The following is a 15,829-nucleotide window of genomic DNA, read 5'->3' as shown; positions in this document are numbered from 1 at the left end:
TTTGAGTTCTGTAATTAACATTTTAGTGGGTGTTTGGACCAAATGAGATGCTTAACAGATATAATTGTTGAACAGATACACAGAGCAATGGGATTCTTGAATTTTTTGGAAAATCTGTGTATTAGAGGTTGGTGTATATGGACTTTCTTGTTAAATGTGCCTAATGTAATGTACTATTAGAACACTGAATTTCAGTAATTGTTTATGAAAATTAATCTTTTTAGTTACACTTTGAGTCTTTACCTCTTCAGTGTAAGCAACTAGAGAGAAAGAGTAATTTTAAAAAGTTGATGGAATAATATCTCCTTTCTTTACTTAGATGGTTCTATATTTATGCTCTGCCTCTAAGATTTTTAGTACCACTAGGTTTGCAGGGTGAGTAGAGCAGACTAGAAATGAAACCTTTTGGTGGAGACATCCTACAGGAAGATTCCAAACTAAGGAATCCTTACATTTTATCTTTCTTTGGACTCCCATTCACTGAAAATATCCAGTGAGCATGATGTTGCTCTTACACCACTGAATACACAGGTATTGTGTTTGTGGGAGGCAGAAGGCACAGAGGAAATAGATACTGCTCTTCACAACTGTGTGTCATGGTTTAGGAGTTGTGCTCCCTAATTCAGTGCCCCAAGTTACCTGTTACCTCTCGTGTGACCTTCTGCGCAGGAAAGATTAGGCTTAGCTCTGCTCTTTTGGTCTTTGTCCTCATTCTTAATGGGTTGTACCACGACTTACTTGGTTTGAGATTTTGTGTAGGTTGTTTTTATGGCGTACTTATAAATGGAGCAGCTGAATGAGCAGACATATGCTATGGATGCTTACCATTAGGTTTTTAGTTTTCTTCTTATATTATATACCAGATTACATTTTTCCAGGGTTCATAGAAAAAAGTTTGTATCTCCAGATTGTTGTCAACAGTCTAATTATTAGACTGATTAGACCTGATCTCCCTAAAAGTTTCCATAGAATTGTTCACATTTACACTTACTTTTTATCTGTTTAAGCAGATACAAAGCAAACAAAGTACTCAAATTATATGAAAAGTTACTTATCCTCTTAATTTCTCACACAGTTACTAATTTTTTGGTTGTACATATTTTCTTGATTTTTCTTGTTTTGGACTTTTTAGATTGCTGGTATTGGTCCAAATTGCCATCTAGTAATACAGGATCAGAATGATCTGCATCTGCTTCTCAAAAAACAACAACAAAAAAATCTCTGCTGCTCTGTTGTGAATCACATCTGTTGCCACCCAAGGAATGATGCCTTCAGGACTTTTTGCTTAGAAATTAATTTCCTCTTTGCCTGCTTTACTCTGTGTTTAATGATACAATTGTAGGAAAGAAGGAAAAAAAGAAAGAAAGCTCTTGGCTTAAATAAAGAACACACTACATTTTTCTCCAGCAATTCTATACTAACTTTTTTGTCAGGCTATTTTCCTTATGTAGTACCTGCATTCCAGAGCTAAGTTCAAGAATGTGTAATAGTAGTAGTATGTTGACTAATGTGCTTTCTGGAAGCTTTTCTAAAATAAGCTTTTTTTAAATCTAATAATTCTTTGTATTAGCAATGTCCTGAAAGTGTGGAATTGATAACTAGGTCTTTAAAAATATTATTAAAAATAGAAAATTCCTTCACTGTTCTATAGTACTTACCACCTTGAGCAGACTAAAAGAGCTCAGTTTTGTGTTGTTTTTCCTGTTCAAAAAGTGGGCTATATTAGAAAATCTGCCTCTAGGTATTTGAATTGTTTGCACCTGGGGGTATAAAATACATGTTGTTCTGTCATGGAGTATTAGTCTTCAACTAAAACACTAAAATTTAAGGCAGAACTGCTGCTAAAGTTATAACATGACCGGTTGGCACCATGTAATGTATGGAACAAGTTGTTGGGAATTTTTCTGTCCCATTTTTCTGTTCCATTTCATTCATTAGAAGTATTTAGAAGTAAATTCTTAATTTGCACACATGATGAAATTTTATTTCCATGTGGATGGCTGAAAAAGGTATATTTTTTTAAGGTGGGGTTTTTTCAGATTTTTTTTGGGTGTATTTTCATAACTTCAGCTACCTTTATTTGTCTAACAACACATCAGGTTTATTATGGCTGTTCTTGAAAATCTTACGCTAATCTTCAGAAGCATGAGCAAACTGGAATTGTTGTTTTTTCCTTTCTTTATTTTTGTTTTTAGTTATTTGTCATAGATATTTCCTCTTAACATAGGTCATAAAAAGGATTGCATAAGAGATGTATAAGATGCAAGTATTGAATCAGGATTTCTGGCATGTTTATTTCCATGTCTTTGTTGATTCTTTTTCCTCACCTGTTTTTCCTAAACCTTCTTCCCTGGCTCCTGTTGATTGCAAGGTAGGAAAATCCATACTTTTCTGTGCAGAAGCTTTTCTTCTCTGTTTGCTGAGAAAGAGGAGGTGGAACACACAAATTTTCCAGCCATCTACCTTTCCCTCACCAAGCATGATATGGAGTTGGACTGATTTAGTGGTGTCAGAAGAAATAATCTTTCCATATAATAATCATAGGGCTAATTTTGTTTCCTGCTTAGTTTTCCCAAGCAGCAATTACAGAAATAGTAGGATTTGACAGTTGCCTGCTGTCTCACCTTTTGACTAGCATTTATTTTCACAACTCCTAGAGAGAGCTTTTTTAATTCAAAGGCTTGGCAAAGTCAAGGACAGTGAGAAGGTATTAGCATGCCTGGAAAGTTAGGAAAGTGATAAAGATTGGCTTTGAAATTTCTTGCACTGAATATTTTTGCACAGTGTATGGGTTTTGTTTTTGCTTTCTTTTAGAAATGGAGATTTTAGTTTCTCATATTTATTAGTGGAAATTTTCATATTTCTCATGTGCAGACTAGAGATTGAATTTTTCTAGTCTTGAATTAAAGTAAAAAATATAATGAAATTTAATAAAAGGTCTCAATAAATGTACAGCTTCTAAAAGTAGAAAAAGTGGGTTTATGTGATTAATGTAAAACAAAATAATTTCATTTTCCCATGTATGAAAGTAACCAAAAATTTCCAATTTGTTAATTATAGCGATCTGGAACTTTGTCTTCCTGTGCTGTTTTCCAGCCTTGGAAATGTTCATCTTCTCATGTAAATTTTTAATAATGTTATGCATATTTTGTAGAGAATTTATGCATTTCAAATAAACCTTATTTTAATTATTTTTAAAAATTCAAATAATATAACCATAGAAGTTTAAATCCTCAACAATATGTAAGGAAAAGCAAATGTGAAATGTAGTTTTTAATGGTAAAGGGGGAATTTAGAACAAACATCTTGTACTGGTAAAACAGAAGGACAGGGTTTGATAGTGCAGTGTGGTGGTACAACAGTGGAGATGAAGTGTCACGGTACAGGTATCATCAGGAAGTGGGAGTGGTAGACATCTCAAATGCAACTGAGAAAGACATGACACTTTTACAACCCTAATGAATCTTTGAAGATCTCTGATAGTTCTAGCCCTGCTAAGTGCATAAACTGGATGTCGACTGTCCAGACAGTATTGTTTTGCTGATAATTATTGCACATGTCATGCTTTTAGTCTTTTCTTCTCCTGTTGCTTACCATGTATTTTGGCATACTGGGATAAAAATGTGAAATAAAAATAGTTAAGGTAAATAAAATAAATATGAAATATTTTATTCTACTATATTTATTTTGAGATAATTTTCTTATACTCATTTTAAAAATACTGTAGAAGCTTCAAGAATGTCTACTCTGGTGCCATTTTTGGTTTATTTTTTTATGATCAGACTTTGCATTTTAATGACACAAAGCTGTCTGGTTAAATATAGGAGTAGCTTTATAGTATTTTTATATTTGCTCTGCCTCAGTAGCCATAGGGAAAAATTTTAGGAAGGACCATAATCAAAATAATGTTTTGTGAGCTGACCATGGAAAGCTAGGCAGTAGTGACCCATTTCTGCCTCACATACCCCATCAGGCAAGGCTGAAGCTCCCACCCCTCAATTAGAGATTTTCCAAACAAGAGGACATGACTGGTTGGCAGAGGTGGATGCAGTGTCAGTCTGACTGACACCCTGTAGTTTCTTACAAATGTGAAGTGAGCACAGAAAACACTGATTTTGTTCGTTCTGCCTTATTCTGCAAGGAGACTGAGTCTGTCAAATTTGGAAGTGATATTAGGTCTTAATGACTTAAATCTAGATTACACTGACACTGAATGTGCCCAATTGCCAGAATGCCTGTCTTGGTACATCAAGTGTGGAAAACTTGTATGAATTTTTGGTGTTTCCTGTAGCAGGTTTTTTCTTTAGATTTTCTGATACATGGTGCAAACTCTTGCACTGGCTTCTGAGAGTCAGTTCCATCAACATACTGCAAATTCAATTTTTTTTGTATATAAAGAAAAGGTTTTCTCTCTTCAAGTTTGTGTATTTAGTTATTGGCAAAATAAGCTTGCAGGTGGAACCAGTGACTTCTTCCAGAATGACTAACTCCGATCTTTCTCCACAAACGTTCCTTTAATTAACTCAATTGATGCTAATTCATGATACATTCCTGCTTTCCAAAGGAAAGATTTTTTTGTGGGGGGAGGGGAGAGGAGGTGTTTCTGGCCATCTCATAGTTTTTTTCGCTGCTTTGTGATATACTTCTCTTTTATTACAGGAACACTTACACAGAATGAGATGATATTTAAGCGCCTCCACCTAGGTACTGTTTCCTATGGAACAGACACAATGGATGAAATACAGAGTCATATTATAAACTCTTATTCACAGGTATTTCATAAATCATTTACATTTCATGTGGGGAGAGGAGTTTAATGACATTAAAGCATTGCTGTTAATGATTATGTCTAGAATTTGAGATGCTATGAAAGTTCTCATGTGTAGGTATCTCTTAAGAAATATGATGGAAGGGAAAAATATGAGAGAGTACATAGTTCTCTCCTGATTCCAAAGTTCTTCATAATGCCCACTTAAAAAGATTTGCTTTCCTGTTCTTCACTAGCAGAAATCTGTCGTAACCTGTCTGTGCAGTGCAGTCTTTCTTCTGCCAAATCATCTAAGAGTAAGCTATTCGTTACTGAGACTACAAATTATAAGGAAGTGTCTAGAACAACATGAACAGTAATTATATCTTTGAAGATACTCATCAAGAATATACATCAAAAAGCCACATTAATTGGTATAACCAAATGGTATAATAGTAGTTGTCAAAATAAAACTTACACAGATATATTTAAAAATTCTTTTTAAAAAAATTGAGATGATTTTGAACAGCATAAAACTGGCAGAGAGAAAGTGTAAGAAAATTGAAAACTCCAGATTGCTTGAGAACAAAGTGTTCCTGTGATGTGTAAGAGTGCTTGGTCTGGAAAGTGTACAAGAAGATTGTCTCTGTGTGGGTCAGTTGTGGGATTCTGCAAACATTACTTGCATTTCCCGTGTATGTAAACTGTTTGGGTGCATGCTGCAAACCTTTCAAAACACCTGATTCTACTCTGAGATTAGGGTGAACTTTGTGCTTTATTTCTTATTTCTATTCTTTGAAACAAAAAAATAAGAAAATTTACAGAAGAGGCAACAAATAAAAAGTTAACTAGTATTTCAACAACAATGTTAACTAGTATTTCAACAGCATGTAAACATGTTGTTTACAGTATGATAATAAAAAATTATATAATTTTTTTTTTTTCTGTAGTTAACGTGGATACACAAACATGACTGCCTGACTCAGTGTCCTGGTTTAGGGCAAATTTGGGAGGAAACCTCCGAATAGGGTCCCTCTAGAAAGAAAATTCAAGCAGCCCCACCCCAGCACTGGTTCAGGAAAGATTTCCTTGGAGAAAAGTGGAAAAACCTGTTTATTTATAAGCAAAGTATTCACAAGTATAAAAAAGACTAATACTATTAAACAATAAAACCTCTCACTGTTCTGAAGAGATGGCAAATTCAGAAAGTACTTCTGTAATTCCAAGAGAGTCCTCTGTGGGTGTTTCTTGGCTCACTAAGTGCCTCTCGGTTCCTCTGGTGCTGGAAAATGCCACGTCCCAGGCCCTGATGGGCCACAGGTGCAAGCTCCTGGGTTTTTCTGGGTTTTCAGTCCAGGGTTGATCAGTTCCAGGAAAAAAAAAAGCCACAGTCCAGGGAACTTCTTTGCCTCAGCTAGCTAAAACTGACTAAAAGCAAAGGAGAGCTCTGTCCCGCTGTCTGTGCTGCAGACAACACAGTGAATGAGAAGGATGCGGGGGAGCAAGTGCAGTTTTTGATAACAAACTGACCTTCTTCTCCCTCCCTTTGCTCTCAGAACCAGTCTTAAAGGTGCAGAACTCAATATCCAGCATAAACAGAACAGACAACTGGGGATACAAGCATCATAAAGTCACACTAGGACACCCAGTTAAGTTTGTAGACTGACCTCCTTGTCTGTGTCCTCATTTTCTCTCGTAGAAGAACTGTAGGGTCAAGAATTGATTGGAATACTGGCTGTGCTGTGTTGTAAACTATGACTCCCCTCTTATTTGCTTAAAATATAAATAAAAGTTTAATTTAACGCCACACTGGACTCAGTTAATACTTTGTAGCTTTTGGGAAGAGTGACAGGAAGGAAGACAATGGTGAAGTATGTACATTTTAAGTTTGCACCTTAAATTCTTAATTATTTTTTGTCTATACAATTCAACAAATACCCTTCTTGAATTCTTTTCCTTGGATAAATCTATTTCAGCTTAATTTTCAGTAGATATAGCCATGAATAGTAAGTGAGATACAATAACCATGCCTGGGAAATGGGAAATGGAGCTCTTTCACCTAAAGATCAGCTGCCCAAATTTGGTTCAGAATGTGTTGCTGAAATTAACTGCTACTGACTAAGTTTATAAAAATCACCCAAACCTGGCTTTCTTATAATGTGTCTTTTGGGTATTCACAGTAACAACTGTAGCAATAAATGATATTAACTGACAGTCTTGAGCTGGCACACCTTGGCCTGAGTGAGTTTGACAGCTAAGCACCAGTCTTCTAGGGGAGGCATGCTTACAAATTAAATATGCTATCTGAAAAGAATTCCACGATTCCTGGAATTCTTACTGCTTAAAGCTTTTACTAATTTACTGTAAAATTTAACAAGTGGTAACCATGGTTACAAGTTTTAATAACTGTAACATACTTAAAATAAGAAATGTGATGGAAGCTTTTCTTCTCAGTTGTGGGAAAAAGATTTTCAAAATATAGGTTTGCTATTAGTAGATGATGAAAAGAGCTTTCTTGGAACATCCTTTTCTTCAGCTTTATATAACACTACTCTATGTTTAAATAATGCTTTATAAATAATGCTTTAATTATGCTTGTGTTAGTAGCAACTCGTTAAAACAGAACAATGATGGAGTCTCAGTAACACACCAAGCAACTACTAAACAATTGTTTCAGTCTGAAAAAGTATGGTGAGGTTTTTATTTAATCTATGATAATAGAAGCTGCCGGTTAGCTAGGCAGTGGTTCACGTGTGACATTGATTTTATCCCTTGTTTGTGTTCTGTTTTATTATTACATTGGACCTACCAGACTATTGTCATCTTAATGTAACACACAAATCTATTATAACTTGATTATATTTCCCCACTGGAAGCATTTTGTGATAGAGGGCATAATCTTTAATGGAATTTGTGTGAAATTAAATTATACAAGCATCAATAAACATAACATAATTCAGAAGGAGTAAATCAGCTTAATTTATTTGTGACTGTAATGGCATCAGTGTTAGCAGAATGCAAATGCAGAGGTTTAAAGCAGTAGCTGAAAAGCAGTGCCAGATGAGCAGAAAGTTAAACCCTTTATTAGACAACACTGTAATTTGATGGGCAGAATGTTCACAGTTCAGCAGATTGCAGTCAGGAGGAAAAAAGTGTGGATTCTGAAAAGGTTTTCTGAGTTACACTGGAGTGAACGTAAGAGCCTTGTAGTGGTACTGCTGATATATTTAATGTGCTGACTTTTAAACAAAAATCAAAACCCAACCAACAAAAACCAGTAACCCCCCGCAAACCCTGCAAAAAAACCCAACTTATTTTAACTAATTATGAACACATAATACTTTTCAGAGGAAGATTTGTTGTGTCATGTGCTTGAGCATTTCTGAAGGATAACTTAAAACAGTGCTAGTTTAATGGTTATGCAACAGTAATACGATCTTCAAGTATGTGTCAAACAGTTATTTTGCATTATGATTTTATTAGATTGTTGCATTTTTGTAAGGGCAAAAGCATTTCAGCTGCAGCAAAAGCATAAAACTGCATTCGTTCACAAATACAGAAATTATGTAAGTTATAAATTAAATCAGCAATATCTGTATTTTAATTATTCCTAATATTTATACTTGAAAATTATCCTGCTTTTGTTCTTCTGTTCTCTTCTGATCACCACAAAATCTTTTAAAATACAGAGATTTAGGTGATTTTTTTTTAAAGGGGCTCTTTTCATTTTAATGATGTAGGTGAAGAAGAACAACAAAATAGCAAATTTTGAAATTTTATCTCAGTGTAGCTAAAGTCATCCAGTTGGTGGCTGGTTTAAATACTTTTTTTTAATAAAGGAAAAGAAAAAATAATTCACTGAGCACAATAGACATGAAAGGACATTTGTGACAGATCACAGAAAAATGTAAAATCTTAAGTGAGATAGCAGGGGTTTCTCCATAATCTGATCAGCCTATTCAGCATTTTTCCAACATACTTGTTTTCATTTCACATTTTTCAATTATCTTCAGGCTCTGTTATTGAAATTTGGGTACAAATGCAAGGTGATGAGCCCATACTTACGTATAATTTCTTTAAAAAAGTAGATGAGGCTTTTTATGAATCACAAGTTGAATGAGTTAGCAGTAAGTTATATAAAAATAAATAGATGGTTGCTTTCCTTATAATTTATCAACCTTTGTGAAGGGAACAGTCAGATATAAATAGATAAGTATTCATGTTTTGTTTCCATTTTTGAACTTTGGTTTACTATTCATTGTGTTGGGTCTTAAAGGTCCACTCTCAGAACAGTGGGAACAGTACGAGCTCAACACCATCCAGGAAACCTCAATCATCTGCACCCAAAGTGCGAAAGAGCGTCAGCAGTCGGATACACGAAGCAGTGAAGGCCATTGCACTCTGCCACAATGTGACCCCCGTGTATGAATCCCGGGCTGGTGTGTCTGGAGAGACAGAATATGCAGAAGTGGATCAGGACTTCAGCGATGAAAATCGAACTTACCAGGCTTCCAGCCCTGATGAGGTTGGTATGCAAGGCTGAAAATATTTATATCTCCTAAAGAATGGGGTAAACTAAGTAAAAAAGAGAAGAGCTGTGGAAAAAAAAAAAAGTGTTTTGAGCAGGGGTTTCTTTAAAATTAGTAGTAATCTGTTTTTATATTTTCTACTGCTTAGGAAAGATGTGCTGGTTCTGATGCCTTGTTGTATAAAAGTGTTTTCAGTTATTTGACTTAAAGACCTGTGAAGTCAGTGCTTCAGGGTCAATACTGTATTGAGGATTGCAATTAAATGTTTATTATTTTTTATTATTATTCTCAAAATAATTAATCCATATATGAATCATAGTATGCTATTAAAGGGAATATGAAACTGTTCTGAGGACAGCCTGGTACATTAGTTAGAGATGCTACCAGGTACTGGGACATACAGATTTCTAACAGGAAAAAACAAACAAACTAACAAAACCCCTAGAAAGAAACAAACAAAAAAAAATCTCATCAAACCTCAAATGCTTCTGTAGAAAAGTTTTTGAGCTTCAAAATCTAGGCATCTTCATAAGCTTTAGTGTTCTTTCAAAATTGCATCAAGTGTAGCACAAATTTAAAATACCATTTCAATAAAAACATGCCTTTGAGTTTTATTGAAATACAAATTTTAAACAAATCCCAGTGCCTTCATTGGATTTGAGTTATTGTTCTGAATAATCCTATTTTGATCCCTAAATTGATTGCCTAAAATTCAATCTAAAAATATACTAGAAGAGAGAGGCAAAGCTCATGTTGCAAGATACTGCAAAGAGTTCACTTTATAAAAATGTGTGTAGTTGATATAGTAAAATGGAGAAATAGACTATTTTGAGGTTAGTTTGCATCTGAAAGTGAACAGGTTGAGAAGAATCTCTGTTTTAAAGAATTTCTAGCATTTTCTGAAGATACCGTTTTTGTTGTAACCCCAATCCTTAGTCATATAAATAAAATAAGGTTGTTGTAAGATGTGAAGAAGGGATTATGTACCTGAAATCCTTAATATTTCTCTAGCTGTACAAGTTGATCTCATACAAGGTAATGTTTCTTCCACAAACTTCATCCTGCTACATAGTGTATTATTCATGTATACATTTGGTTTTCATGTCTAATATGTCACCATATCTAATGCTAGTAAAACTCAAGCAGTTCAAACTGCAGGCTATAATTGCTAGAAGTAACAAGTCTGTAACAAGGGGTTTTATTTTAGGAATGCAAGAAATAAAATTAAATCTGTCTTCATATAGTAACAAGCTAGCAGACATTACATGCATTTCAGATGCCATAAACACAGTTCATAGTGTCAATGGACTGTAGAATATAAAGTGGCTGATTCTCCATGACTAAAAAATGGCAGTCAGAACAGTTTTAAAAATAAAACTCTTTATTTTTAAATAAAGAGGTAGGACTTGAGATGCTGATCTTTGGCTAAAATCAATAATCTATAATATTGTATGTGGTGTTATATAGTGTGAGCTGATCCACATTATGAATTGAGAATCCTAGAAGGGCATTTGTTTATGCCAGAAGGGCATTTACCTATGATATATATATCTGTATAATGTTTGAATTGTATTATGCACATGTGCACAAATTTTCATCTGCACATGCATTCATATTTACTTAATGTTTCTGTTTAATAAGCCTGGGAGGTACTACTGAGTATAATGAATGATTGCATGAACAAGGATCTGACTGTGAAGATATGATAACTGCTATAAATTAAGTAAATATTCTGCTTTAATAGCCAAAGGTTTTACTAAATCAGGTGAAGAGATGTGCAATTGAGAGAGACTATGTGAGTTTTTTCTCCCACTCGCTTGTCTCTCCCTGTGGGCTTTTGTATGTTTGTTCAGTTGTTTGAAAGCTGAAAATGTTACCATGAAGAGCAATTCTCCTCCCATACTTACTAAAGAAAGCAGCTGCAAGACTTGAGAATTATACAAGCGGTGCCCTGGGAAGACAGTAGGGAATTTGACCTTGAAAAGATGAAAGGAAGGAAAGGAAAGTTGATAAAGTGCTAACATAATAGACCTGGGACTCAGGGTGGAAAAGAAGTTAGAAGAAGAAATCAACAACAAAGTAACTGTTCATGTTGCAAGAGAGAGAATTCACAGATATTGTTTTAATAATGATTTTTTTATCATTTCAACTCATACATTAAAACTGTATGGCAGTGAAATGAAATGCTTCCATTCTAAAACAACCTTAAATTTCATTTTTGTTTCTCAAAGATAATGCTTGAAACACTAGTAAAATTATCATATTGAACAAATATGCTTTTATATAATGAGAAATTGATGTTAAATGGAGTCTTATAAAAAGATGAAGCTACAAAAAGCATATGAACAGCATATAAATTGCAGTATGACAGAAAAAAAGCCTAAGAATTGGAAGACTAGCAGGTCTTTATTATAATTTTTTAAGACTTCTATTGATGCAATGTTTGCAAATCACTGGAGCCTAAGGAAAATAATGTAAATGGTTCATTATTTAGCTTATTGAACTTTCCTGCAGTTAGGTTGACGGATGATGCCAATGTTTCCCAATCACCAAAGTACCATTTTAAAAGCATTTTTTATTGAATAAAGTGCTTTGAATATTGCACCCTGGAGCTTTATTTAGGGAAATGGTTCAATTGATGTTTTCTGTTTAACCTCAGCACTGACCTATCACAACATACTTGGTTAATAAGCAACATTATCATTTAATAGACTTAAGCGGTTTTATGCATTGTACTTTCTAAACATTGCAACTCTGTTCTCTTAGATTTTGTTTATGGATCTGGCTTGATTGCAGTCTTTTGAAACAAGATGTTATTTGCATAGTTGTCTGTTGCATTATATAATATTGCATTATCACACCATAGGATGTAAAGACCAGAGAACAGTATGTAAGTATAAACTATTCTTCATTGTAGGAAGGTATAAGAAACAGCTCAGTAATATGCTACACTACACACTTAATTAATTGACTTGAGGAACTCTTTTGAAATTCCTCACATCTGTGCATATATGTGTGCATCCATATACAGATATAATATAACCATAACAATGTATGCACATTTAGAAGTAGGTACATTCATCATAAAAGATGTCTTTATCTGTTGTTAGAGTAACCTGAGATAAGTAACTGTTTTTGTATTCATAATGCAAACCCTACTTATGCCAAGCTCTTTGTTTCTTATGATAAGTGATCAATATTTCATTTTCTCTGAAAGAGTGGAAAGTTTCATATGTCTGTCACTTGTTCTCTACAGCTGTAGCATAGCAAACAATAAACATTAACTGAGAACTCTCTGGATGGAAGAAAAAAGAAAGAAAAACACACCAAAACTCATCTTCGACTTTGCCATCATAGGTGTGGGTTCAGCTCATCTGTAGAAAGCCAGCTACCTTAATGTAATGAACAATCATAAAAGGATATAAGCTAAGTAGGCAAAGTGATAGAGTTCAAAGGTCAGAGACCCAAGCAATTCAGGGCATGCTATGAACAGGAGCCTTTGAAGACCTTTGCTCCCCTTAGTCAGAAAAGGTTGATCAGTCATGATTTTTAATGACTGCTTACTCTCATAAACCAGCCATTTATTGGTTATGCTTTGTCCTGTGCTGTTATAGTCTCGAGCATTTCTAATTCCAGGATCTTGAATATTTAAATACTACCTTAAAGTGTGGTCAGTTATTTAATTCCAACGTTTCTGTCCAGAAACAACAGAGTTGCTAAAATTAATTACAAGGATACAAAGCAAATCATTTAAAAACAGACAGGAAAATTATATGCCCTTAGTGAAGCAGCTTTTGTGTTTACAAAAGTGAAGCTGTAATGTATGAGACATGTTGTATTGTTTAATTAATTTTATTGTGTGTGCTTATTGAAGCAAGACTAATTGTGTTGTTTTGTCAATGTATTGTGAAAAGCAAATCACTCAGTAGCATAAAACCATCACTTGCATGACCTTCGAGACCCACAAAGAATAACTACTGCATAGCTTGTCTTGAATATTGATTGGTAGTTTTTTCACATGATCAAGCTGTATTTTTAAGTTAATAATTTTATTTTAATTATGAAGGGTTTTTTAATGAAAAGTGATGAGCTGCAAATGTTAGTTATAAAATCACTGATTGGAAACATATTTGAGTTGTTGAACAGTCCTGGTGGAAATGGTTGGAAACACTCAGGCAGTGGGGAAAGGATAGCTCACTGCTTCTTTTCTGTTTCCAAAGCAGCAGCCTTAACTAAAAAATACCACACTTTCAATGTCTGTACACCTTATACAACAGTTTGATTTTGAAAGCAGATCCTATTGTCTGAAGTGATGCTCTTAAATAATCTGAAAGAAATACAGGTGGGTTACATGAGAATTCTTCCAAGCAGCAAAACTAGCTTCCAAAATTTCCATGTCTAGTCCTTCTTTCTTGCCCTACAAATTGTTCCCTCATATATGCCAAAACCATTGAAGACTTTATTTATGCAGGTTCTTTTTTGGTAAAAGTGGTTAGGTTCATAGCAGGGCTTCAGGGAAGACGTGAGTACAGCTGTGGTGGAACTCCTAAACTGCCCTGTGAGGTGGTGAACTGCCAACTGCAGCCACGAGGCAGTGGATCTTTTTCTTAAAGTAATGTTAGCTCAAAAGAGAATATTGTACATTGAAAGTAACAATTATTCATTCATAAACTGTTTTGAGCAACAAATACTGTAAATGTTGAGCAGTTCAATATTTCTTCTAAGGAGCAGAAACTATAGTCTGGGCCATAAGGAAAGGAAAGCAGGAGCTGGGCATGATAGCCAGGCTGCTAGAGGCTGTGACCTTAGTGATGAGGTGTACAGCCCCACAGGATCCAAGTATGGTGAACAGAGCATATTCTGTGATGGAAACCTGCAGTCAAGACTATTATTGTACAGGTCAACCCTAACCCAGTGCATAAGCTGTTTGGTTTGATTTGGTTCCATAAATGAACATTTCTAAACAAATGGGATGATTATGTCCCCAAAACATGGACATGTTTTTGAAGTTTCACTTCTTCATGTCCCTCTGGAAATGCACTCATTCCTCAGGCGATTGAGTTAGAAACACACTTCTACTTAGAGAAGCTGCTTCTACCTCCTGAGCTGCTACTACTCTAGGTGATGTTGTGGGTTCCAGATACTGTTTGATTTGGGAGTGTTTCCTTATGAAATCTCTGAATTTGACTTTGATTGGAAATCTGTGCCCTGGTAATTGAACTGTTTGATGTTTGGATCCGTGAACTATAGAAGCTCAGAGTGTTGGCTGGTCTCTAGTGGGGAGAATGCTGAGAGAAGCAACCAGAGTTCAAGAGTGGGCATGTGGTAAATGGAAGCATCTGAAAAATTTAGGGTAAGAGCACTAAATGAGGTGTTTCTCACTAGTTTGCATCAGATCTGTTGCATTTCTGTTTCACAATGCAATTATTTGCTCCTTTCTTTCCTAATTTGAAAGTTGCTTCTTTGACATTGTCATGTGAGAGGTGGATGGTCATCTCTACTTTTTGGGTTGCTACTGAGGAGAAAGAAAATTAGCAAGTTAGCAACCACAAATCTCTCTTCTCCTCCATGTGCATTACCTGCCCTAGAACACTACACAGTTAGTGAGTTCACTGCATACCTGTGTCTCAGTAATGGGAAGATCGTTTACCCACCAACATGCTTTTGTCTCCCAGGTAGCCGGTGTCCATAGAAGGGAAGCTTTGTGATAAGCCAGAGAAGATCCATAAAATATTTAAATAAGTCCCTAATCTGGATTCAGGAAACTTGATACATTTCATCTGTGTTTGTGTGTCAGCAAATTAATGGCTATCAGCAAATGAATATTGTCATTGCAATGGATTCTTTTAAAACAAAATGGTAGCATCGCCATAAAAGCTTTTTGTGCTTGTCCAACTTTTAATTGCTTTATCTGACTTCGTCCATTATATCAAGTTCTGTAGAAGCCACAGCTGCTGCATTTTCCTGATATTCTAGTTCTTGATTTAGGCACACTAGATTGCAAGACGATTTTAATGTAAAGGTTCCAAAATGTAGTGATGAGAATATATTTGTAGAGGGGAAAACTCAAGAAGAGAGACTAGCCTAAGAATCCTTTTTCTGAACTCTCTATAGCCAGCCTTTCAGTATATATGTATTTGTTAATATGTAGATGTTCATGCCATTTGTGAAATACTTGGTTAGAAAAAAATTTCTACATTCTAAAAGCTTAAAGTATTTTAATGGTAAGATCTGGCTATGTTGTTTTGGATGCTGCTCTGATTCATTCTGAGTGATGGGAGTCAAACTCATCTTTCTCTCAAGTTTTTTCAGTGTCCTTGTAGGCATCTGTTTGACTCTTGAGCCTTATTGACTGTTTCTTGTATGGTATTTGCCCTGATCAATTTAAAAGAAAAAATAAATATGCAGTTGTATATAGGCCAGGTATAAGAATACAAAATTACTGTGCTGCAAAATGCTAATTCAAATGGTATGTGAATCCAAGCATAAATATAATAAACAGATTTGAGTCACCAAATATAGAACACTTTAGTCCTAGCTGCAAAGGGACGCA

The 15,829-nt window shown here is 34.9% G+C and overlaps 1 protein-coding gene across 3 annotated transcripts in view; it reads left to right on the top strand.

Annotated features, from left to right (window-relative positions):
- The window catches only part of ATP9B (ATPase phospholipid transporting 9B (putative)), a 167,279-nt gene that overhangs the window by 132,243 nt on the left and 19,207 nt on the right, over window positions 1-15,829 (top strand). For all 3 annotated transcript variants that reach the window (XM_053940713.1, XM_053940706.1, XM_053940722.1), the window contains 2 exons: window positions 4,660-4,772; window positions 9,024-9,272. In XM_053940713.1, the coding sequence (XP_053796688.1) occupies window positions 4,660-4,772; window positions 9,024-9,272 (362 nt within the window). The remainder of the gene's footprint in view (window positions 1-4,659; window positions 4,773-9,023; window positions 9,273-15,829) is intronic.

This window comes from Vidua chalybeata, chromosome 1 (genome assembly GCF_026979565.1).
Source record: "Vidua chalybeata isolate OUT-0048 chromosome 1, bVidCha1 merged haplotype, whole genome shotgun sequence".
NCBI lineage: Eukaryota > Metazoa > Chordata > Aves > Passeriformes > Viduidae > Vidua > Vidua chalybeata.
Note: the sequence above shows the minus strand (reverse complement) of the source record. Positions and strands in the feature narration are given on the sequence as shown.